Source organism: Neophocaena asiaeorientalis, unplaced genomic scaffold (assembly GCF_003031525.2).
Source record: "Neophocaena asiaeorientalis asiaeorientalis breed wild unplaced genomic scaffold, Neophocaena_asiaeorientalis_V1.1 scaffold118, whole genome shotgun sequence".
In the NCBI taxonomy this organism is placed as follows: Eukaryota; Metazoa; Chordata; class Mammalia; order Artiodactyla; family Phocoenidae; genus Neophocaena; species Neophocaena asiaeorientalis.
The window spans coordinates 13,370,986-13,397,312 of NW_020175528.1; the positions used below are offsets into that span (position 1 = coordinate 13,370,986).

A 26,327-nucleotide genomic window follows, 5' to 3' on the forward strand; every position below is an offset into this window, starting at 1 on the left:
AATGTTGCAGACCTAGTCTTTTCCACTATGGGTAAAGTAAGGAGAGGATGGGAGTGATGTTCTAGAACTACAGTAAACAATCTATCAGTTTGACTTTTTCTATAGTCTGAGCAAGCTAGCTGTGAAAGACACTTTAGGGGAAAAAAACGGGAAAATCTGATTATAGACAATTATCAGATGATGTTAAAGATTAGGTATGTTAAATTTTTGAAAGATTTCCTTTAAAAGAAATTAAGCTGGTGGTGGAAGTATAAATACCTCCATCCTTGAGAATAATTCAATTAGAAAGTTAATCAAGTCAATTATAATAATGTATGTTACACCCTTTCCCCACTCCCCCCAAAATGATCTTCCCTGCATTCTTCTAGAAAAATATATACACACCCATACTCTTTAAAACGAAAAGTAGATCATACAATAGTGTTTATGATGGGGGAAGGAGAGGCCAAAATTGGAAGGTTCAGCCAAAAAAGTAATCCAATTGTTTAAAAAAATAATTCAGTTGTATAGTTCAATCACGGCTATACTTTTTCTATAGAGAAAGATTATCAATGACAAGGAGAAGAGAAAGCAGTATTTCATTAGAGAGGACTCATGGTGATCAGATAAAAATATTTTTCTGGCTAGAGAATAATTCTAATTATAAATAATTTTAAATTATTAATAAATTTTAAATTATTAATAATTACAAATAATTTTAATTATAGAGAATCCTTGAGGGCATTACCATGATGGGATTTAACAAAGAATAAAAAATATTTTAGCCAATAAAATTAGATCAAAATATTTTTTAGTGTTCTGTAAAAATAAAATGTATCAAAAGCACTTCAACAGAGTAAGGTTAGGAAGTATATTCAGAACTATAAAATACTAAATAGAATTTGCTTTGCTAAAGTTAATGACGACTCCTGAAAAAGCTTTAACTGAATTTCATAGGAGAAAAATGTTCCCATGCATTTCTCTAAGATGTAAGAGGTTATATCTCTAAAAACATGCTGTTAAACAATCAGAATCACCTAAGGACTTTTTTTTTTTTTTTAAATTCAGATGTTCAGGTCACATTCTAATATTTTGGGATGTGGGTATCTGCATTTTAAAGAAGTGCCATGGGTGACTCTGCTGTATAGGCAGCTGAGAAATAGTGGACTAACGGATAAATTCAAGCTTCTTTTCTGCCCAACTAAATGCAGAAGTGAGTGAAAAACAAAAACTTCAAAGCCAACATCTTAACTTTATGAACTCAATTTTATTAGGCAAATTTAGGAAGAGAGGAAGAATAGTCTCACCATAACACTAAATAAGGAACTTCACTACATACCTACCATCTTCATCTCTGACATAGAACTTCCAAGAAAAAAAAAAGAAAAAAGATCGATCCAACTTTTGAAAAAACCCAACCTGGACTAAGACCACCAAGCTCAAATGAAAGAAAATAACCAGGCTACATATGATTCAAGTACCACTCTTGGAATTACAATAAAATGCATTTCTATAATACCTGATTTAAACATCACTTGTGACATCAAGAGATCATGTAAAGTACTGATATTGTCCCAACCTGGTAGAAAGACCAATATTGCACCATCCTATATGGAGGAGAAAGAACCATTACAAAGGATCACATAACAAAATACACTAAGTACAATTCTGTGCACAATTAAGTCTTCATTAAAATTATACTAGCTCAAGATAACTTTAGTTACCAATTATAACTAAAGAACATAAGTTCACTTTTTAAAAATTGGATTTATAATCCAGACATTTCACTTGTTTAGTCTTTTCTTCAAACTGGTCAAATGCCTAAATCTTTGGTATTATGAAATTCCTATTTCTGGTGTCAAAAGCCATTTCTTCCATAGGTTATTATTTTTTTTTACAGCATTTAAGAAAAATTTTTTTCATGGCCTTGATACAAAAATAAAATTGAAATTGTATTTCAATTTTGAAACTTAAAAACAAAACTAACCTCTTCTTCCAAAACAATGTATCGAATAAGGGCAGCAATCAAATTCAGATCAACTTTATCATCATCCATCATTCCTATAACATCTATAGTGCTTGGAGAATACCTATCAAAGTCAAATAGAAAGCCATGAAATACTTGATAGTTTCCTGAAGTTTAACTTGCTATAAAATCTTATAATTAACTCAATCTGTAAATGGGAAAACATAATAAATAGGAAAGAATTACTGGGATTATGATAGTGTTTACAAGTCAAATCAGTACAGTATTCAGCTAGAATGAGACTTACAATGCTATCCTTAAATGCGTACGAAATCAAGACAATTCTGCTTTTTGTTTTAGTCATTTAGCCACCGTGTTCACTTTCAAACAAAACAGACTTACCTTTTTCGCAATTCCCTTACATAACCTGGCCAGCGTTCTTTATAGATTGCTTCTTTTTCTTCTTTTTCTTGTCTATTTACATGCCCTTGCATGAAACCCCTCTTAAACTGGGATCTGTGTTCTTTTTGTTCTGGAACATATCTAAAATAAAAACATTCTTAAATAGCTTCACTTTTTTGAAACTCTGGTTTTAGCTAATATTCAATATCTCTATTTTACATTTAGGATTTTAAAAAGAAACTTTAAAGAACATCTTCACTATCCTTTCTAGTGAATGCTAGTTAAACATAAATTTACTGCCAAGTATTAACATATAAAATGACATTTTAGATAAAAATCATTCTTCTCTATCACAGTATATATATAAACTTCTAGATCATCTTCAGCAATAAAAATTTAAAAATAACTAGAGTAACTTCCATCTTTAAGTTTGAATTTGCTTTTAAATCAAAAGTTAACATTAATGTAAGTCTAAAATAAGTTAATGATTGCCTAGAAGACTCAGATTTTGAATATAGGAGGTTTCCAAACCTGAGTGCACATAAGAATCCCCTGGGGAGTTTGTAAAACAGACTCCTAAATCCTATATTTTGATTTGGATTCAGTAGGTCTGGCTGGGGTCTGCTAATCCAGGAATTTTAATTAGTGCCCCAGGAGATTCAGACAGTGTAGAGATCTACAGACCCATGCTTGAGAACTACTTAGTTCTGCTCAGTCTCACAGACATAGTAACAGCAGAGCGAGAATCAGCATTCCAATCTCTTACGTGTCAGTCCAATGCTATGCTTTGATTCCACCATGCTGCAGTGACTGCTAAAAGCAGAGGGCACATCTGCCCAAGAATGTCACCTACCATAAGTGGGTTCTCAGAGGCATGGGAGTAGAGAGGGACAAAGAAAAATGAACCTACACTTTAACCCCAAAGCCCCTCAGAGTTCACCTGGAGGAGAGCATCCAGATGGAATGGAGGATTTGGAGCATGGGCTTCGTGAGTCAGACAGAATGGGACTGATGTCCTTGCTCTGCCATTGACTAGCTGTGTGACCTTGGGCAAGGTATAAACCTCTGGTCTTTAGTTTCCTTATTTGAGAGACTAATACTCTTTTAACAGTATTGTATGAGAATTAAAAAAAAAAAAAGTGATAAAGCACAGTGCCTGACACATAGCAGACACCCCAAAAGTATTAATCAATCCCCTTCCCTATTCAGTACCTGTGACCCAGGATTCCCCTAAGTCTTCGATACATATAGAGGCACCAACGTGAGGTAGGACAACCTGAGACAGAGATTAGTCTAGTCAGCAGGATGGACCCACAGTTGGCTCCCTTCCCAGCAATTCCAAAAACCGAGGTAACCTTTAACCCCCCTCCCCAAGAACCCAATCACAACCCTCTGTAACACCTCACCTACTTTCTTCCCTACTTCCCTGTAGTGCAGCTCTTCTTCTGGGAAAGGAACAGCTGGGGGCCTCTGCTGAAAACTTCTATCCAATGACCACCCTACTTCACCTCCCCTCTTAGGCTGGCTAAAGAATGACAAGTGCACAGATACCATCCTTTTGCTTCAAGAGACTCCCCTTCGCTACCATTCCTTGTACATTCCCTGCCTTATGGGGACCTTAAGAAAGCAATCCATCTTTATGTAATTTTAGATTACTGATCCCTGGAACTTTGCTTTTATTGTCAAGCTGTTGCCTATTATTATCTTAGAAAACAACTGGTAAATGTGCTATGGTAGGAAATGGGACACATGGTAGAAAGTGGAATTGAGGAGGGAGAGCATAAAAATGTATAAGCATTGATGATAAAACCAGAGCATGGAAGACCAACATACACTTTCACTTTTATATGTTCCTCCCTGACATACACACTTCCCTCTTTGCTACACTGATTTCACTACTTTCCTGACTTATCCAGCCTATACCTGCTTTATAAACTCATTTCCAATGTACTCTCACTTCCCCGGAACAGGTCAATCACACCTTAGAGTAATAGCTTGTATGTCTCCCTATCTAGATATAAGTTCTGAGGGTGTGTAATGAGTCTTTCACTTGTTTTATGCTCAGATCTTAGTGCACAGTGCAAGCCATCAAGTTTAAAAAATATCTGTTAAATAAAGTCCACTCAAAAGCTGACTTCTCCATGTGAAATATGCAGCAGGATCTTTGTTCTCACCTTCCCACTATCACTTCCTAATTTTCTCCTTTAACAAGTAAGCTGTGGAATCTTGAAAAAAAATCTCAGCACAAATGTTTCTACATCTGTCCATATATTTTTCAGATGTTTACTACAGGCCAGGCACTATGCTATGCACTAGTCACAAAGATGAACAGGACAAAATCCTCGACCTTGAAAATTTGAAATCTAGTGCAAGAGGCAAATATAAAAAGATACATTACATGGCAATAAGTGTTACAAGAGATATGACAGAAGTGCTCTGGGAGTCTTGTTGAGAAGGTAACTCACTCTGTGAGAGGCATCAGAGAAGGCTTAATGGGCAATGAAGCTGGAATTTGTTCTTACATAACAGTTTATAGATGAAAAGATGAAGAAGGTGGCAAACGTAGCTCTAAAAGGAGGAAATAGCACGTAACAAAGCATAAAGTCATGAAAGGGCACAAGATGGCAGACTAGAGAATAGTGCATTTAGGATGCGCAGACCATGGGATGCATGAGGCTAGAAAGAGAGGACAGGGCCAGACTGTAAAAGAGCCTTGGGGTGACAGGCTAAGGAACTGGAACCTGATCCTACGGGGCTGTGCTTTCCCAGCCCTTCCTCATCAAGGAATACTAACATAATTTTGTACAGCTCCTCGAGAAGCCTTCTAGCAGCTAATGACCAGTGCGGAGGGGATCAATAACTTGGGCCTACCAGCTGAGGAGCTCTGCTACAGGCCATGACATACCAATAAAGGTTCCTCAATCAGTTTTCAAAAAGAAATCTCAAGGGGCATGCCCTGGGGGAGAAAGCTCACATGACCAGATTTGTTTGGAAAATAGATGGCAGCAGTTGTAAGAGTGAAGACCACAGTGCCAAGAGAGGAACTATTATATTAACACAGGAGAGATAATAAGGACCTTAAGTAGAAGAAATAAAAATGAGAAGGTATGTTCAAGGAGAAAGCTCTCCGGGTTTTTGAGGGGCAGAGTGGGATGGCATATAGAATGACTTAGAGTAGTTTGGTTACTGAGCATGTAAAGCAGTTAACATATCCTGGTATATAACTGCTTGATAAACACCAGCTCTTTTGATTTACAGCTTAGACAACTGGGTGGAGGATAATAGGAATAACCATTATAATAAGGCATACTAAGCAACACAGACTGCTTTAATTTTTTGGTGGAAGCATGGCGGGAATCAAATGTAAGATCATGATTTCTGTTTGAAAAATGTGGGGTTCAAGAAATCTGTGGTACTGCAATGCTGTTGAGTATAGAGTTAGATAACACGTTTAGAATTCAGGAAGAGCTTCAGTTCTGAAGCTGTAGTTCTGCAAGCTACTGGAAAATAGTTCTGAAAATTTGGAACTATGGTCATGGAAAAAAGATTTAACAGTGAAATAAAAGGCTGAGAAAAGTATAAGTGAGAACTCTAGGGGGAAATCATATTTAAAGGGTGGGGAATAGAAGCCAGCAAAAGAGAATGAATACCAGGTAGGAGAACCAGAAGAGAGGTTCAGCGCTAAAGACAGAGGTTCCCAAACTTTACTGCCCAGGGGTCCTTAAACAACACTGACACTTGGCTACCAGCCTAGACTCTGTAATATAATTATGGTATGAAGTGTGAATGTGGGTTTTAAAAAGCTCCAGGTCATTTTAATGTGCAACCAAGTTTGGGAATCCCTGATTTAAGGAAAAACAATGTTTTAGAGATGAGTTCGAAACAGTTTTAAGGGTGAGTTTCTGAGACTAAAGTTTGACAAAATGGTGACATGTTAGTATTTTTAATCTCTTTTAGTTCCTAATATTTACTTACCTTGTTTTTTCAATTATATCTTCCAAAAGATACTCCACAACCGGAAAAGTAAAACCAGGTATATGTATCATTGGACAGTTACCTATCATGGTAGATAAAACATAAATCTGTACTTGAATGTTCAAAAAAAACCCAAAAACAACTCAACAGACTGTAAATAGGACAATGACTCCATTAGTTTTAACTTCAGAAAGTGGTCCTGACACTTTTACAGCTCTACCTTATTTTTCCATATCTAATTTAATAAAATCAGCAGTCTAGTGTTCACTCAGTACTGATTTACTGTTGCCAAACTGTACACACATCTCACAGTTCTACAAAGTAACCCAGAATACCAAAAAACAGAGTATTTTAAGTTGGATTCAAGACCTATTAAGTCTACTTCTCTTCGTCATTAGCCAAGATAGTGCCATGAGAACCTAAGTTTTAGTGAAATCTACATAAGAAACGTAACCCCTGTGGTATCCAGAATTATGGAAAGAAGAAACGTAGTTAAAGTAAGACCTGACCAAATATTAAACTGTTGCTTACTATTTTAGAATCATTAGTGAAAAAATAAGTCTTAGTATTGTTATTAAATGCTATTTAGGTTTTTTGTATCGAACAAAATAAACCATATACACTGTAAACGAAGGCCAGCACTGTAGACACATATCAAAGTATCTGAGGTGGCACCAAACTCTGCCTCTGACTTGCGTAAGTTTACTCAAAGTTAGTTCTGGATTTCTCGTCAAAAAGGACTGAGACAGAGACAAAGACAAAGTATAATATGCTCAACTAATCTCACAAGGCTTTGAGGGTCAACCGGGCTGAATATAAACACATTATAGTTCTATTCCATTTTAATTCCGTTTTCTCCTTGCTCCAACAATTTAAGCAGGAGAGACAGTAAGGCATAATTTTAAAAGAATGTACTCTGCAGCTAGTCAAATTTAGTTTCTTTTTTTATATTTTGGCCACTCTGTGCAGCTTGTGGGATCTTAGTTCCCTGACCAGGGACTGAACCCGGGCCCCAGAAGTGAAAGCACTGAGTCCTAACGGCTGGACTGCCAGGGAATTCCCTCAAATTTAGTTTCAAATCATCTTGAGTCTCTGTTAAATATGCAACCTTGGGTAAGCTACTTAACTACTCTGAGGCTGTTTCCTCATCTGTAAAAATAAGAATAGCACCTACTTCACAAGGTATTATGAGGACTGATGAAGACATGCCAAATACACTACCTGGCACATTGAAGGTATTCCACAGTGGTTGCTAGTTATTACTGTTATTAGCAAACTGCCACCCTAGCCTGTGATATTACATAAAAGCCACAGAAGAATCACAAAAAAAGTTTATAAAATTCTTCAAATCTGTGCTTTGACTTCATTGATGTCACCTTAATTATCTGGTGGAAGCACCAAAAGGCTACATGTCTTCACTATAAGAACAGAGATGATGCCACATTTTTAAAAAACAGGCCCAATTCTCTGTGAGACTAGAGGGTAGATGAATATTCAAATAAAATGAACTGCTAAACATTTATTTTGACTACTCTGTACCTAGCACTATATTAGTTTTCTTTAAAAAACTGTTTCTAAATTCAATGGCTTTGTGATAACTTTCTAAAGTAACAACCATAAATTTTACTCACCAAAATATTCTGAAAATTTCTCAGCATTCAATGTTGCACTCATCAAAACTATTTTCAGGTCAGGTCGATAATTGAGAAGATCTTTAACAACAGTCATTAAAACATCTGACTGTAGATTTCTCTCATGGATTTCATCAAGCACGATATGACTAACACTGGACAAATGCCTAAAGCAGAAGTGTAAAGTTCGTTACTCGGCACAAAATTCAAAAACAGAATCATTTTACTTTTACATAAATTAATAAAATCCAGTTTCCTAATTACATCTTCTGATAACATTTAACTAAATGTCCTGAGTTGAAACATACTCACGGGTCTGACTGAAGCCACTGAAGGATAATTCCTGTCGTACAATATAAGATAGAACCCTGTTTCCTTGGCAACCGACTGTGAATGAAAGACATGAGTTAATTCTTGGTTTTCTTTACTAATAAATTACTTAAGTACTACAAAAGTTTAAAAGAATATCTTCAATTAAAAATTTTTTTTCAGTTTTAATGAAAAACTTCATACTTAAATTTTAGTTACTGGAACCCTTACAATGATACAGTAATGAGACATACTAGCTTCAAGTTCATTATACATTATTTCTGTTATGATACAACGTTAATGATTTCTTTTTAAAAGCAAAAGTGCTACCATTCAGAAAAAGACCAAATATTTAGAGAACTAAACTTCTGTTCAGTGATTAGAAAATCAATTCATTTAAAAAGGTAAATGGAATCTTGACCTGCAGAGAAGGACTAAAGAAATACAGTGGAATGGGATAGGGGGTTAAAGACACAAAACTAAATTCAGTCAGTCAGTGGCTGCAGGTGGTATCAAAATATACAGGAGGTCAACTCCTTTTCAGAGTGAGTGATGGTCTACTAACATATAACCAGGAAAAATGTTATCTTTCTAATCATTCCATAATGTAAAAGACATCTTAAAATGGCAATCCAAATCTGAATTTGGGTTAAAAAAATGATTTTGTGGGTTGCAAGCCTCATATGTTGCAGTTACTTTAATTCTAATAGCAATAATCAGCATAAAAATAGGGGAAAGATCTTTCTTTTGGATCTCTAATTTCAAAGTTTCACTAAAATCTACCTGTAAACAAGTGAACATTCTTTACCTCTGGAGACGAATTTGGTATCCGGTACTATTACCATTGCCACAAGATTCTGCCCTTTCTGCAGCCACTCTCTCTGCAACCTTTAATTAAAATAAAGTACAGTTACAAAGAAAACATCTCCTTTACAGTAAATATCGTGAATGCCTATGAAAATCTGGTTGCTGAAACACTATCCATTAGATTTTCAGAATTAAAAAAATAGAAACAGATATTAAAATCTGAGGTATCTAAAACTGTGTCCCTTAAGAGCTGAAGACTACCTGCTTCTTATGTTTACTTCTCATTTCCTCTGAAATTCTCCCTCATAACTATTTTCAAAGCAACTTTCTATAAATCCTCTCTACCTTTGTCTTTTTAAAAAAAAGTTGGAAATCGTAATCTAAACTTGTAAAACTTGTATATAATTTGAGGGTAAACATACGTTGATACTATTTTTCATTTGTTTCTTTTTCGTAGAGATTGGTAGGCTTAACTTCTAGTTCTTGGTTATGTTCTTAAAGTTATGGCTGCCAAAGATAAGCTCTAGACAGATGAAATCTTATAATCCAACACTGATTTGTAGAACTAAAAGTAACCACCAGTCATCTAGTGACAGAACAGTGATCTATGAGGTTAGAAATAGAAAATGACATGATTAGTTTTTGAGAAATAATACTTCAGAAGGAAAAGTTTTCAATCATTCTATCCCATATAAACTGACTTGGACCATTACTTCACTTTCTGCTACTGATTAAACTGCCCATTCAAATACCAACAGATCTTAGAAAAATAAGCAAAGAAATAACCTAATTTGCATTTCTCCTTACTGTCAATATATACACTCATATATTAGTGAAAATGATAAGATTAGATTTTTAACTTAAGTTAGGCTATATAACAGTGTTATGACAAAAATGGCTTACTTTTCACCATTCTATGAACCTATGCCATTTCTAGGAATATCGTCCTCCCATAAAGACTGCTACTTTACTTTTTTTAAAATAGTATCTCTTAGAAACCATAGTTTAAAACGTATATAGTAGCTCCTACAAAACAATGCTATAATTGGTAATGCAGTTCCTGACCAGATTCTGTATTAAATGACTTAGAGATGTAATAAATAGTACTATCATAAAACCAAATACAACCATAAATCTTCATAATTTAAATTTACACACAGAATTCCATAACACTGAAATAAATGTACTATATACAATGAATGTTGTAAGAAACCCCGAACATTTTTAAAGAACATATAACTCATATATTTAACTAGGTCATCTAACTAAACACAAAAAATGTTATTTGTAATAAACATGTACTTATACCTGCTTAATGATAAACCTGAAACAATGCCTTATTTTTTTACGATAAATTCCCTCTTACTGAATTGCATTAAAACGTCAGAAATACAGCTACCACCACTCAGTGTACTTATATACTGAAAAAAACAATCAGAGAGTGCCGAAAACAGTATTGAATGAATCAGGGAGTAAAATGTAAAGCATCTAATGATGCAGATTATTTGAAGCTCCTAATCAATTCTATAAACATTATCAATTTTTTGTTCTTTTACTTTTATACTGAAAATTGTCTGGATTTTTAATTTATCTTGACTCCTAAACATCTATTATCACTAACAGAGAGAGAGGTTAATTTTTTGGGCTTTACTACCAAATACTTGTTAACCAAATTTTGCTTTTATAGCAACATATCTTAAACCTAATAAAAAATCACCCCAACCTTCAAAATCAGTAAGTTCTAGCAGGACTACATAGGAGAACAGAAAACAAAGTGGGGAATTTTAAAAAGTGAAAGATTACTTACTGAAATGGCACTAATTCTTCTTGGCTGAGTACAAACTATCCTGCATGCAGATCCTTTTCCTCTTTCAATGTAGTTATCCAAAATGAACTGAGTAACTTGAGTGGTTTTTCCACAACCAGTTTCACCACTTACTACTGTTACCTGATGGTTATCGATCATATTTACCAATTCCTATTTCAAAAGGGAAAATAAGTGAAGAACATCACATGTTGACTAAGTCTGAAAAGATAGTTACCAAAATCCTACCAAACTGAAGGTAATTGTTTTTAACAAGCATATTAATACTTCTAAAATTCTGTTATATGCAATGCTGGCAGTTTGGATATCTGGATCTACCAGTTTTCAAGAGATAAGAAGCACCAAATTATAAAAAGAACAGAGCCATGGCTCTGTTAATGAAAAACACACTGACAAGAACAAGAAGAGACAGGTTATAAAACCATACATAAGAATTAACATAAATTAAAAAGAATGGTGACATGTGGGGCTACTGAGTACTAGGTAAATCCCCTGATACCTAAAAAACTACTAGGAACATTAAGGATTTATATCATAAATCATAAATATGGCTTTGTCTGCAGGACAAGTTTTGTATACTGTTTTCAAGAACAAGGAAGAGTATAATTTAAGACGACTCCCTTTCAAATAATTAAAATAAAGACAAGTTTTAAATACCTAAATCAAACGACTAAAATTCAGATATCTAGAAAACTGCCTACTTGGGAAAGATCTTCTTTCTTATAAGGTTTAGATAAACACGAGTATTTTTAAAGTAATATTCACCATACTAACAAAACCATCCCACTACTTCAAAGGGGTGTCATGAGGTATCTTTATCTATGAAACAATCTAACATGAAAACCCACCATTTAAAAATTTCTTATCTATTCTACCACCTCATATATATCAGAACAAGTTCCAAGTTTCGACACTGAAATTACAGGTGGCAAGTACTGAGAAGTAGAATGTGATTCATTCATTCAACAAATATTTACTGGGGGTCTATAGAATGTTAGGCACTGTTCTGAGTCAAGAGGTACATAGTGAACAAAATAGACTCTGTCCTCAAGAACTTAACACTGCTAGGAGGGGAAGATACACATGTCAGGTGGTAGTAAGTGCTATAAAAAGGAAAGAAAAATAAAGGAAGGTTAGGAAGTCAAAGAAGGATAGGAGACTATATTATTCTACACAGGATGATTGTATGAGGAAACATAGTAAGTTAATTAAAGTACTGTATTTTCAGCAGTGCCCCAATTTTAATTAAAATATTTGATCTCAAATTAAGAGCAAGGGTTATTTATCCAAAGCAACTTACAAGTGAAAATTCTATTTTTAAACTCATGGACATATGAGAAAACTTCAGGAAAATTGTTTCAGAACTGGGTTTGTTTTTTTTTTAAGTCCTTCAACAATTCAAAGGAATAAAATGAACTTCCAAGAATATCCTTTAGGGAAAGGTTCATTAATTTATATTTCTTCTTGATATAGAGCTTTAAAAAAATGTATTTAAACATTTTGCAAATCAAATTAGTGTATATTTATTTTACCTTTTGCATTCCATATGAAGGCAGCTTTTCCCTGAAATGCTGAAATTAAAAAAAAAAGTTTTAAATTTTTTTACAAAAGAAATGTAATCAAATTATAATCCTGGTAAACAGAATATATCATAGATACATATGTTAAGAGTGCAAAAGTATTACCTCACAGCTTATGTGAGGTGTCAAGACAAAGAATTTTTATAAAAAAGAACTAATGAACTTAGCAATGAGATTATAAGCTGTCTGAGAACAGGGAATGTCTTATTTAGTCTTTGGTAAACACAGGAGAATGACAGGCATCTAAAAAGTGGAAAAATAATGTTTAAAAAAATTTATAACTGAAAGAAAAATATGGCATATTACCAAGGATTAAAAAGTTGGGCTCTTAAACACACCTAAATTTTAGACTTGGTTTTGTTACGAGCTGTGCAACCATAGATACGTCACTTAACCTAAGATTCTTTTTCCTCCTCTGTAACAGACATGCGTAATCTCTTGTACAGGGCTGTTGAGAGGTTCAAATGACGTAGTACATGTGAAGCTTTTACAACAGTGCCTGACCAAAAGGAAGACCACCCACTGTTTTTGTTTTGCACATTTCTTCTAACTTTCTCTGAACTAGATCAATTACTCATCTTCAATAATATTTGAGTTCTGTCCTCCATACAAAACAAACAGAGACAGTAGCTAACTCTTCTTGTTCCTAAGGCTATAAGACAACTAAAATATTCTGAATTAATACATCTTGAAAACTCCTGTCCCCAAATCATATTTTCACTCAAAAGGCATCAAACAGCTACACAATTTGGTCCTGGATAACCTCAGCTGATCTGTTCTAATGAGGATATCCAACCTGCAGTGAGAGTCAATAGATCCTTTCTTTCCTACAGGAGATGTAATAATCTGCCTTTCTCAAAAATGGCAGTACATATTTGCATATTCAAGACATAGCCCTCAGAATTGCCTCAGTATTTTCTTTTAAAAAAAAAGTGAACGTTTTATTACATCTCTTTCTAGAATATCCATAAAGCATTCAATTTTATGTTCTAACAGGAAAGGACTGTAAAATATCTTGTCTAGCAGGAAAAGAAAATACTGGAAAAACTCAGGAGAATTTCAGAATTTAAAGACACCTCTGTCTTTAAAGTGTTGGTGAACGTAAGCACATCATATAACTTTTGAGGAATTTAACATCTGTAAAACGAAAGAGTTGGATTAGATGTTCTAAAAGAAAAAACTTTACAATTCTAACCACCCTTGTCTCTTATGACATCTCACTAAAATGGCCTAGAAATGTTAAACTTAAGTGTGATTTTTTTTCATCTGCACTACCATTTCTCAGATATTTCTTCTCGTCACCATATAAACTATTGTAGATGAGATAGGCTACTTATGTGTAATTCCATTCCCACTACTTTTCTGTACTATAAGGGGGAAAAAAATTCCCAGAGGATGGCTTGTTGAGCAATCTCACTGATTTATATCAGGCAACTACCTCTAACCATAAATACATTTTTATCAAGTGTCAGAAGAGATGACAAGTAAAAATTTTTTCCCCATCTTGCTTTCCATTACCTGCATTTCAATATACCGAAGGTCAGTTTTTTTCTTTTGTAAATCTTCCAATAATTGTTGGTCTAAAGTTACATCTGGTTCATTTTCTTGCAAGAGATATTCAGAATCGCGGTCAATATATTTGTCCCTGATTCTAAATGGCCTCTTTTCTTGATTTATCAATTTTTTTTCCTGATCCTCAACTTTCTTTACTGAGTTTGGTTTGTTCTCAGCAGGAGCATCAGTCCCATATCTATTTTGACAAAATAAAAAATGATAAAGATTGAATGAAGAGCCACTCAAGCCCTGAAACAAAATAATATATGTTGTTTAATGATTTCAAAGTCATCAAAATCAAAAGCCTTTATTCTTTTCTCTTAGTAGAGCAATTTGAAAATATTTAAGATTCTTATAATGAACTCAATTTTTTTTCCGCCCTACAAATAAGACACTGCCAGACAGGTTATTCCTTGTGGTAGTTAAGAAAATAAAAATCCACCCAATAGTAATTCCTCCATTGCAAAGACTCACAGTGAACATAAGCACATCAAAACACCTTATCAAGTTTTCTGAGCCATGTTTTATTTCACAACTTCATTTTCCTGCCACCCTTTCTGAGCTATAAGTGGGATGCTACATTACACAGTCCCAGAGAAACTACTTCTAATTTGCCCCTGATGATACAGTTCCTATGATTTTCCTAAAACAGTAGCAATTTAACTTCTCACAGATCTCCTCCACAAGAAAATTCCGGAAATACAAAGATGATGGGTAGGAAGAACTAAGTAAAAACTTCATCAACATCCTATATAGACAATTCCTACCATTTAGATCTCCTGTGGGAATAAATATGCCACCTAAATTTTTAAATATTTCACCAAATTTGCTCAATCTACATAAGAAAAAAGATTACTTTGAGGCTAAATTTCACTTATAGAAGAGCCTAAAGATGTTATTTTTATTATCTTTTTTTTCCGGCCAGTGCTCTGAAAGAAGTGTCACTCTTTGTTCATCTTTAAAAGAATACTTTTTGTTTTACCTGTGATCTTCAGGAGCAAACCAGGATATCTGTGCTTCCGAATCTTTATCATTCTTAGCCTGCACAGAATGCAGCAGCTGCACAATTTGTTCTTCTCGACGTTCATCCATATGTACCACAGCTCTCTATTTTGTGCAAAGAAAAAGCATCCTCATCAGGGTGAGAAAGCATGTGCAAAATTATTTGATGACTAAAACAATAAAGGCAAAGTAACATGCGTCCAACAAACATATATAAAATAAAGTTAAAGTCACCCCACACTTGCTCTCTAGACCCTTTTCTACTATATGTCTATAAAATTAGCTTTACTATTACTGGCAAAGAAATCATATTTACGTCACTTATTAAAACTTTGGTTCCCTTACTTCCTACCCTTGCATAATACTAATTGTTACAATCTTTTCCTTATCTTAAATTTTAAAAGATACAATTAAATTTATTAAAACCCAAATGTTCTGGTAAAAAGTTAAAAACTGCAAATACTATTTTGGTTGCAACGAGCATTTTAAGAGCATTTAAATCTCTTACATTATGAGGAGGAGTAAATTAGGAAGTAAGAGGGCTGAGCTCAGAGGGGATAAATAAAATGATCAGTGCTCATGAAAATAATATTCCCAACGATGCAGTTACCTCAGAGAATGAGATTTACTTAAAAACAGACACCAGAGAAAATATGAGTTAGATTGTTTTCTTAGTATAGAATACATGGAAGAGAAAATATGAGGTACACTGTACACAGTAAGAATAAGAACTTTTAAAGACTGCCCTTTTATAATTGCAAATTATGATTAGCTGAATTATAAGTAAACACAGTAAGTAAAAAAGAAGAGTGCTTAGATTTTTTTCCCCCAGGTGGGCAGACAGGAAAGATGGCCAAGTTATTGAATGAAAAAAGCCAGATGCAGAAAACACGTGCAACGGGATCTTGCTTTCACTAGTATTAATTTTTAAAACAGTTATTCTCTTTTCATATTCTATGCCTTTTGCAGTATTTCTTCAAGATATAATTCTGGCACATAGTACATACCCCTGAGAAGTCTATCAAATGCATGGATGTATCTAGCTTTTTGAATGAGCATATATAACTTTTGTGTTAAACCATTTTTCTCTTTAAAGAAGTAAAACACACACAAGAATACACCGAGATCTCCAGGGAATTCCGTAAGACTTCTGCTGATAAATTATTAAAGGATTTACTGAAAGCATCATTATGCTCATACACTTAAAAAGTCCAATACAGCAAAACTCCAGCTGATAAGAAAGCATTAGGAAATTACAAACTGCAGCAAAACCGATTTACTGACAGACACAAAAGCCCAAAATTGTAAGTCAGAAAGAGAAAAACAGATCAATATGATACAAAAGGACTTTTTTTCAACACCCGTGTGGCTGACAGGGTTTTGGTGCTCCAGCCAGGTGTGAGGCCTGTGCCTGAGGTGGGAGAGCCAAGTTCAAGACACTGGTCCACTAGAGACCTCCCAGCTTCATGTAATATCAAACAGCAAAAGCTCTCCCAGAGATCTCCATCTCAACTCTATGACCCCGCTCCACCCAACGACCAGCAAGCTACAGTGCTGGACACCCTATGCCAAACAACTAGCAAGACAGGAACACAAACCCACCCATTGGCAGAGAGGCTGCCTAAAATCATAAAGAGGTAACAGACACCCCAAAACACACCACCGGACATGGACCTGCCACCAGAAAGACAAGATCCAGCCTCATTCACCAGAACACAGGCACTAGGCACCTCCACCAGGAAGCCTACACAACCCACTGAACCAACCGCAGCCACTGGGGACAGACACCAAAAACAACAGGAACTACGAGCCTGTGAATAGGAGACCCCGAACACAGTAAGTTAGGCAAAACGAGAAGACAGAGAAACACACAGCAGATGAAGGAGCAAGGTAAAAACCCACCAGACCAAACAAATGAAGAGGAAATACTCTACCTGAAAAAGAGTTCAGAGTAATGAGAGTAAAGATGATACAAAATCTTGGAAATAGAACAAAGAAAATACAAGAAACGTTTAACAAGGACCCGGAAGAACTAAAGCGCAAACAAACGATGAACAACACAATAAATGAAATTAAAAACTCTCTAGAAGGAATCCACAGTAGAATAACTGAGGCAGAAAAATGGATTAGTGACCTGTAACATAAAATGGTGGAAATAACTACTGCAGAGCAGAATAAAGAAAAAAGAATGAAAAGAACTGAGGACAGTCCCAGAGACCTCTGCGACAACATTAAACTCACCAACATTTGAATTATAGAGGTCCCAGAAGAAGAGAAAAAGAAAGGGACTGAGAAAATATTTGAAGAGATTATAGTTGAAAACTTCCTTAATATGGGAAAGGAAATAGACAATCAAGTCCAGGAAGCACAGAAAGTCCTACACAGGATAAATCCAAGGAGAAACATGCCAAGACACATATTAATCAAACTATCAAAAATTAAATTCAAAGAAAAAATATTAAAAGCAGCAAGAGAAAAGCAAAAAATAACATACAAGGGAATCCCCATAAGGTTAACAGCTGATTATTTCAACAGAAACTCTGCAGGCCAGAAGGGAGTGGCAGGACATATTTAAAGTGATGAAAGGGAAAAACCTACAACCAAGATTTCTCTACCCAGCAAGTATCTCATTCAGATTCTACGGAGAAATTAAAACCTTTACAGACAAGCTAAGAGAATTCAGTACCACCAAACCAGCTCCACAACAAATGCTAGAGGAACTTCTCGAGGCAGGAAACACAGGAGAAGGAAAAGACCTACAATAAGAAACCCAAAACAATTAAGAAAATGGTAATAGGAACATACATGTCAATTATTACCTTAAATGTAAATGGATTAAACACTCCAACCAAAAGACACAGACTGGCTGAAAGGATACAAAAACAAGACCTGTATATATGCTGTCTACAAGAGACCCACTTCAGACCTAGCAACATACAGACTGAAAGTGAGGGGATGGAAAAACATTTTCCATGCAAATGGAAATCAAAAGAAAGCTGGAGTAGCAGTTCTCATATCAGACAAAATAGACTTTAAAATAAAGACTATTACAAGAGACAAAGATGGACACTACATAATGATCATGGGATCAATCCAAGAAGAAAATATAACAATTGTAAATATTTATGCACCCAACATAGGAGCACCTCAATACCTAAGGCAAACGCTAACAGACATAAAAGGAGAAATCGACAGTAACACAATCACAGAAGGGGACTTCACTAATGCACAGATCATCCAAAATGAAAATAAATAAGGAAACACAAGCTTTAAATGATACATTAAACAAGATGATACATTAAACAAGATGGACTTAATTGATATGTATAGGACATTCCATCCAAAAAACAACAGAATACACTTTCAACAGACATTCCATCCAAAAAACAACAGAATACACTTTCTTCTCAAGTGCTCATGGAACATTCTCCAGGATAGATCATATCATGGGTCACAAATCAAGCCTCGGTAAATTTAGAAAATTGAAACCGTATCAAGTATTTTTTCTGACCACAATGCTATGAGACTACATATCAATTACAGGAAAAAATCTGTATAAAATACAAACACATGGAGAGTAAACAATACACTACTTAACAACCAAGAGATCACTGAAGAAATCAAGGAGGAAATCAAAAAATACCTACAAACAAATGACAATGAAAACACAATGACCCAAAACCTACAGGATGCCACAAAAGCAGTTCTAAGAGGGAAGTTTACAGCAATACAATCCAAACTTAAGAAACAAGAAACATCTCTATTTATATAAATTACCTAACTTATATCTAAAGCAATTAGAGAAAAAAGAACAAAAAACCCCCAAAGTCAGCAGAAGGAAAGAAATCATAAAGATTAGATCAGAAATAAATGAAAAAGAAATGAAGGAAACAATAGCAAAGATCAATAAAACTAAAAGCTGGTTCTTTGAGAAGATAAACACAACTGATAAACCAATATGCACTAATGATGAAAAATCTGAAAGTGAAATTAAGGGAACACTCCCATTTACCATTGCAACAAAAAGAATAAAATACCTAGGAATAAACCTACCTAAGGAGACAAAAGACCTATATGAAGAAAACTATAAGACACTGACAAAAGAAATTAAATACAAACAGATAAGAGAGATACACTGTGTTCTCTGACTGGAAGAATAAACATTGTGAAAATGACTATACTACCCAAAGCAATCTACAGATTCAATGCAATCCCTATCAAACTAACAATGGCATTTTTCACAGAACTAGAATAAATATTTCACAATTTGTATGGAAACACAAAAGACCCCAAATAGCCACAGCAATCTTGAGAAAGAAAATAGCCAGGACATGGAAGCAATCTAAACGTCCACAGACAGATGAATGGATAAAGAAGATGTGGCACCTATATACGATAGAATATTACTCAGACATAAAAAGAAATGAAATTGAGTTATTTGTAGTGAGGTGGATGGACCTAGAGTCTGTCATACAGAGTGAAGTAAGTCAGAAAGAGAAAAACAAATACCGTATGCTAACACATATATATGGAATCTAAAGGAAAAAAATGGTTCTGAAGAACCTAGGGACAGGACAGGAATAAAGACACAGATGTACACAACGGACTTGAGGACATGGGGAGGGGGAAGGGTAAGCTGGGATGAAGTGAGAGAGTGGCATGGACTTATATATAGTACCAAATGTAAAATAGCTAGCTAGTGGGAAGCAGCCGCACAGCACAGAGAGATCAGCTGGGTGCTTTGTGACCACCTAGAGGGGTGGGACAGGGAGGGTCGGAGGGAGACGCCAGAGGGAGGAGATATGGGGATATATATATAAATGTATAGCCAATTCACTATGTTATAAATCAGAAACTAACACAGCATTGTAAAGCAATTATACTCCAATAAAGATGTTTAAAAAAAAAGAAAAAGAAAGAGAAAACCAAATATCGTATATTAACGCATATATGTGGAACCTAGAAAAACGGTACAGATGAACCAGTTTCCAGGGCAGAAACAGAGACACAGATGTGGAGAACAAACGCACAGACACCAAGGGGGGAAAGTGGCAGGGGTGGTGGTGGTGATTGGGTGAATTGGGAGATTGGGGTTGATAATATATACACTAATATGTATAAAACAGGTAACTAATAAGAATCTGCTGTATAAAAAATAAATTTGAAAAATTCAAAAAATAAAGTCCAAAATTTTTGGCTTTTTAATAATTGTACTACATAGAAATCTTTTTAAAATGGTTAATAAATTAGACTAATGTATCTTTTCTCCATAGTATAGAATATGCCCTCTCTACTAGGACTGGAAGCTTGCACCTGGTTTCTCCTGGACTCTATCGTTTGCACCTTTACCTTTGCCAATTTTAATCTGTAATAATTTGCTGTTAAGAACAGCTACCGTGAGTACACCAGCTTTTCAGAGATTTGTGACTCCTTCCAGTAAATTTCAGACCTGAGGGTGGTCTTGGGGACCCCCAACACAGAGGATCATTATTAAAACACTTTTGCCCTATGCTTTAAATTCTGTAGGTCTTCAGTACGTATTAACATTTACTGCTCTGTGTACTTACATAAGATAGTTACTGATTACTGTGTTTTTTCTTGGCCCTTAGAAATGTAAGAATCCTCAGCAATACTTTGATTAAAGCCTCCTCCAAAAAGGAAGCCCCAGGACATAAAGTCATCCTTAAGCACAGGTTCCTTAATTTTTACACCTCTTCCAAACACCTCAAGGGTTCATAGCCATAGTTTCTTTCATTCACCTTCAAAATGGCAAAGATTAAGTAATTTAAGACTGATTGCTTTCCTAATGAAACTCATTCACACTAACGCATTTCTTCAACCAAAGAGAACTTCACATTTTGAAGCTTTTACCTCTACTAGCAGAACAAAGTTCTCCTCCTCACCTTGTTAAATGAATTTTAGATATCCAGAAAAAGGTGGGATGACTGAAAACTGAAATAGCCCCTGAAAATTTTATACTTTTTAATAAAACATAATATACACTTAAAAAAAAATTATTTTCAACGTGGTTCTCTGCACAATGAGCCCCCAAAGGCTGTGGGCAGTGAATTTAGGAATGCTGAAATTCCAAACCTGGATCTAGCCTGATTCTCTGTAGGTTACCTCCCTCCTAACCTTTTTCCAGTTCCATCATCCTTCACTTTACCTCACCCCCTGCCTGAAGAATCTCAGACACACATTTTATGGTTCACGACTTTTATTTTATCAAGGCATTTGATTTTTTTATTATTTCCCCCCTTTTGGACATCTTCAAATATTCTTTCTGCTTCTAACTGGAAATTCCTAGCAAAGGAGACCCTCAATTATATCCAGCGAATTGTCTTTCTCATCAGCTTCTAATTATCTGTAACTGCTTCAAACTTTCTCCATTCTCTGTAACACACCGATACCACTTTCCTGTTCACCCTTGACATTTTACACGCGGTATTTCATAAAGAAAACAAAACCCAAAGGAAAAGTCCTCAATCGCTTGCCACCAAACCCAAACCCACCTGTAGCAGAACCTATCCTTTGCTATCTTCTTTTCTGTTAAAATGGAAGAGGAATACATTTTCCTAGTTAAAGTTAACCTCTCCACTTAAGCCCTGCAGCCTTCCTTCCACCTCCTCAGGGCTATCTCTGATTAAGATTTATCTTCCTTTCCTAGATCTCTTTCTCTCTAGTAGTCTTTAGGCTGTACATCAATATTCTGGTTTGCTTCTTCACAGATATAAGGCACAAAAGTGCATTTCCCATGGCCATATGAATGGGAATTTCTAGGAATCAGGGGCGATTTACTGTATCCCTCCCTGCTGCCACCAAAACCAGTTATGCTCCAGATGGGTGGGAGGCTATATGGACCTCATTCTCATGAGAACTCTAGCGAACTCCAACGGTCAAGTAATGTGAGTAGAAAACAAACCTTTGTTGTTATAAGCCATTAAGATCTGTGGGCTGTCTACTACTACTGCATGATAATTTAGTCTTCTCTGATATATTTACTTTTCCTCTCCACTGGCTCCTTACCATCAGTATGTGAACTTGAACACAGTCAAATCTCTTCACTTTTAAAACAATAAAAACAAAAATCCTGTCCTGAATTCTACCACCCCACTTCTCCTCTTCCTTCTCACAGGAGAACTGCCTGGAGGTACCCCCATTTCTTCCTCTCTCCTTCTCTCGCCACTCCAGTGCAATCTGGTTTTTACTTCCACCACTCCACAAAAAGGGCTCTCATCAAGGTTACCAATTACCCTGTTGCTAAATCCAAGACACTCTGAACTCTTACCTCACTTGGTATCAGTGCAGTGTTTGCCACTATTGATTACTTTCTCTTTTTCATAAACGCTTTTCTCCCTAAACGATACTCCTGGATTCCAAAACCACATCCATCTCCTTATTTTTCTCTTCTCTGGTTGTTCCTTCCTAGATTCTTTCAAGCTTCTCTCCCTCAGTCCATACTTTAAATTTTCTTGTTCTACATTGTACAGCCCGAGTGCTCTGCAGACCAGCAGTACTGACATCATCCGGGAGCCTGTGAGAAAAGTTGAATCTCTGGACCCACCCCAGTTCTACATTGCTACAAGATGCCAAGTGATTCAGGTTTGAGAAGCAATGGTCTACAGAGTTCAGGCCTGCACCCACTCCTCTTCTCATTCACTTCTATATTACAACTACTATCCATAGGCCCACAAACTGTCAAATGTTCACCTGCAGTCTAGATTTCTCTAGGTATCAGGTCCACACAGCCTTTAACTTCCTTGAAATCACCACTTGTATGCTCTATAATATCACACTCAGTGTGCTTAAGCTGAGTCCATTGTCTTCCTCCATCAAGCCAATTCTTTTTTTTTTTTTTTGCAATATGCGGGCCTCTCACTGTTGTGGCCTCTCCCATTGCGGAGCACAGGCTCTGGACGCGCAGGCTCAGCAGCCATGGCTCACGGGCCCAGCCACTCCACGCCACGTGGGATCTTCCGAGACCGAGGCACGAACCTGTGTCCCCTGCATCGGCAGGCGGACTCTCAACCACTGCGCCACCAGGGAAGCCCCATCAAGCCAATTCTTTATATGGTCATTAGTGTCATCCATTCACACCTGCCTTCCCCTTCCCTCCAGATAGAATCATTTTGAATCTACCTCCTAAATCACTTTAAGCTGTCCGCTTCCCTCCATCTCCACTAGCAATGTCCTAATTCAAACTGTCATTTCTCACCTTAATTACTGCAAGAGCTACTTAACTGGTCTCCCAGTCCCAGGATTGCCTCTTTTTCAATCCATTCTTTATGCTGCTACCTAGGGTGAATTTAAACACAAATCCAATCATTTCATGTTTTGCTTGAAACGCTTTAATGACTTGCCAGAGTTCTTAAGGGAAAGAATTTCAAAGCCCTGCTTATTTTCTAGTCCAGGAGCTTTCATACTGCGATCTGTAAAATTAAAGGATCATGACCAATATTAATTTTAAAAAAGGCAGAAAGGTACAAACAAGAACAAAAGCCCCAGGGCAATGTACAGGTAATTAAACATTATTTCATGAACTTTTTGTTCACTTACATACGTGTGTGCACCGGGTTGCAAATTAAAATATATCCCTTTTTGTGGGAAACGGTCAAAAGTGTAAAAGCCACTGCTCTACCCCCTTCTCAGTTCCTTGAACGTGGTCTTCCTGACCTCTAAGTTGTGGCACATGCTGCTGCCTCGTCCTAAAAATCCCTTTCCAAGCCCCCAACATCACAAACACAGACATACTTTGCTATCTTTCAAGTTTCAGCTTAAGGGTTACCTCTTCTGGGAAATCTTCTAGGCTCTTCCTAATTTGAGTTAGGGGATAAGCCCACATCCTCCTTATTATAATTCTTTAACATTGTATTCTAACCGCCCTATAGTGCCTAACACACCACAATTTCTGTAGGGTAGGTACTATATCTAGCTTATTAACACAGTGCCTATGATACTGTTTCAAATATATTAGATCCTAAAACATATCTGTTGAAAGAATAAGCGTGCATCCTTAGAATGCAGTCACTTTGTAAACACAGGTATTACTTAAAAAGTAAAAGCTATGGAAATTCTGACTGGGAAGCGATCACAAAGGGCTTGAACGTGATCAAAGAAAGAGGCAGGATGAGCCAATTACTGAAATATGATCATATTTAGTAGAGAAAATGGAGACATACATTTTAGAGAATGATATGAGAACTACAATAAAAAAGCAAAAATAAAAGTATGATTACAAAAGCTTTAATTACATCTTGGGAACATAGGCTCAGAAAGGTAAGTACATAGAGGGAAACCTGATATGTAGAAACTAAATTGCCAAGATTCCTGGAAAACATGTTAGACTGAGACGGAACTGACTTGGCTTTCAAATTGTGAGCTAGAGAATGAGATGATCTAAGGCTCTACAAAAGACAGACTTAATAACGAGGAGCAGAAATAGGAGACCAGTTAAGAGCCATGGACAGACAACAAAATGGTGATCTATGGTAATTACTGTGGAAATAAGTAGTTAGATTTGAAATATATTAAAAAGGAAGAGAAAACAGACTTGCTGAAATGAAAGAGAAGAATCAAAAATAAATCTCATTTTGGCCTTGGCAAGTGAATAAATGGTAGTGACTTTTACTAAAATGGAGGTTTGAGGAGGTGGTGGAAATCAAGAGTTTAATTCATAATGACCCACTGCACAACCGGCTTCAGATGGAAATAATAATGAAGAATTTTTCCTGATTTACTTAACGTTTCGTCTGTTTAGTTCTTACTTTTTCCAGCTAAACTGTAAGCTCCCTGAATATCATAATTCTTCAGACCCCCATAGCAACATGCAAAAAACCTTGTGTGAAAAAACGGGTAAATAAAATTTGATAAAGAGTTCTTAGGAAGTTACTCTGTACTAATCACTCAATTATTATTCCAATTTCAAGATGACTTAGATGTGCTTCCCTTTAAAAAAAAAAGTTTGCTCAATGAACAAGTTAATTTTTAGTTATTGAAGAAATATATATATATTTAAAGAAGAATATAAGTTGTGAAGATAAATAGATAACGTCCCCCCAATTCAACAAAAATGACATGGATAAAAGAAAAGTAAAGAAATGGAATGATTTAAAAACAGAAGCCTAAATGGTGATTCAATTACACTCTGTATCTAATATGAAAGATGCTTTTAAAGTCAGTAAAAAGCTTTTATAAAGCTTATATTAAGAAAACTTCGGTTTAATCACATATATAATCATTAGAACAGGCCACTCAGGGAACTTTAATGTTTCCTTTACTACAAGTCTTCAGGATACAAATCAAATGGACAATTACCAACCTGAAGACAAGGGACTAAGCCAAATCATCTCTTGAAATTTCTTTCGCTTCTAGGATCCTACGTTTCCTTCTCAAAGAGGAGCTGCTCATCAGCAGAAACCTCCATAGCCCAACGCCCAACGTAAAAACAAAAAACCTGTGTGCCTATTTTAATACTAAGTGGAAGTTGAAGTACTCTTCTGAAGGACCTACAAAAATAGTGCTCGATAGCTTTTGTTCCGCGCAAACCAGTGTCTAATGTATAAAACCGTAATTTTACAGCTCATCAGGCAAAGAATTTAAAGTGACATTAATTATATTAAGGGAAAGGGTAGCCAGATATACTATGACAGTGACACCCCCCAAAAGTTAATTTCGGACGGACCCTGAATTTAACATTTGTTTTGTCCCCAGTTCTCACGTCTTTTAAGCAAAGTATACACTCGCATAAATCCCAACTGCTTCAGGTCAGATGCGCATGGCTAACGTTCACCGCTATTAATATCCACTACTGGAAGCTTCAACACTTGCACTTCACAAAGCACATGCACCAGTTAAAAAACCGAAAAGGAAAGAAAAAGTTAGGGGTCGAAGGATGGAAAAGAAAACCTGTCCGGTTTCATCCCCCTCCACTACCGAGTCTTAGATTACCTCCTGCCTCTCCGCTTCCTTGTTCTTCTGGCCTTGTTTCTTCGCGTACCACAAGCCGATTTCGCGGCCTTTCAGGTGCCCGGGATGTCGGCCTCGGCCGCCTCGACCACCCCCTCCTCCGCCGCCGCCGCCGCCGCCACCTCCGGAGCCTCGATTCCCTCCGTGGCCCCCTCCATAGCTTCCTCCGTAACCCCCGCCGGAGCTGCGGGACCCGCCATCGCGGCCCCCGCCATCGCGGCCCCAGTTCTGATGGTAGTCATAGCTCATTGTCCCAGCAGGCCAAAACTCGTGAGAACCTGCAACCGCTGGAAATGGCGACCGGGCCCGGAAGCGGGTGCGCGTCCACTCCG

General features: G+C 36.2%; 1 protein-coding gene across 1 annotated transcript in view; it reads right to left on the bottom strand.

The window, feature by feature from the left end:
* DHX36 (DEAH-box helicase 36) overlaps nt 1-26,301 on the bottom strand; it is a 47,665-nt gene extending 21,364 nt beyond the window's left edge. The window contains exons 1-12 of the mRNA XM_024769065.1: nt 25,978-26,301; nt 15,011-15,135; nt 13,993-14,224; nt 12,427-12,465; nt 10,877-11,047; nt 9,071-9,150; nt 8,266-8,340; nt 7,954-8,120; nt 6,323-6,404; nt 2,348-2,488; nt 1,967-2,069; nt 1,499-1,586 (exon numbers count right to left, since the gene is read on the bottom strand). Coding sequence (XP_024624833.1) covers nt 1,499-1,586; nt 1,967-2,069; nt 2,348-2,488; nt 6,323-6,404; nt 7,954-8,120; nt 8,266-8,340; nt 9,071-9,150; nt 10,877-11,047; nt 12,427-12,465; nt 13,993-14,224; nt 15,011-15,135; nt 25,978-26,244 — 1,570 coding nt within the window. The 5' untranslated portion in view covers nt 26,245-26,301. The remainder of the gene's footprint in view (nt 1-1,498; nt 1,587-1,966; nt 2,070-2,347; nt 2,489-6,322; nt 6,405-7,953; nt 8,121-8,265; nt 8,341-9,070; nt 9,151-10,876; nt 11,048-12,426; nt 12,466-13,992; nt 14,225-15,010; nt 15,136-25,977) is intronic.
* Nucleotides 26,302-26,327: the final 26 nt, after the last annotated feature.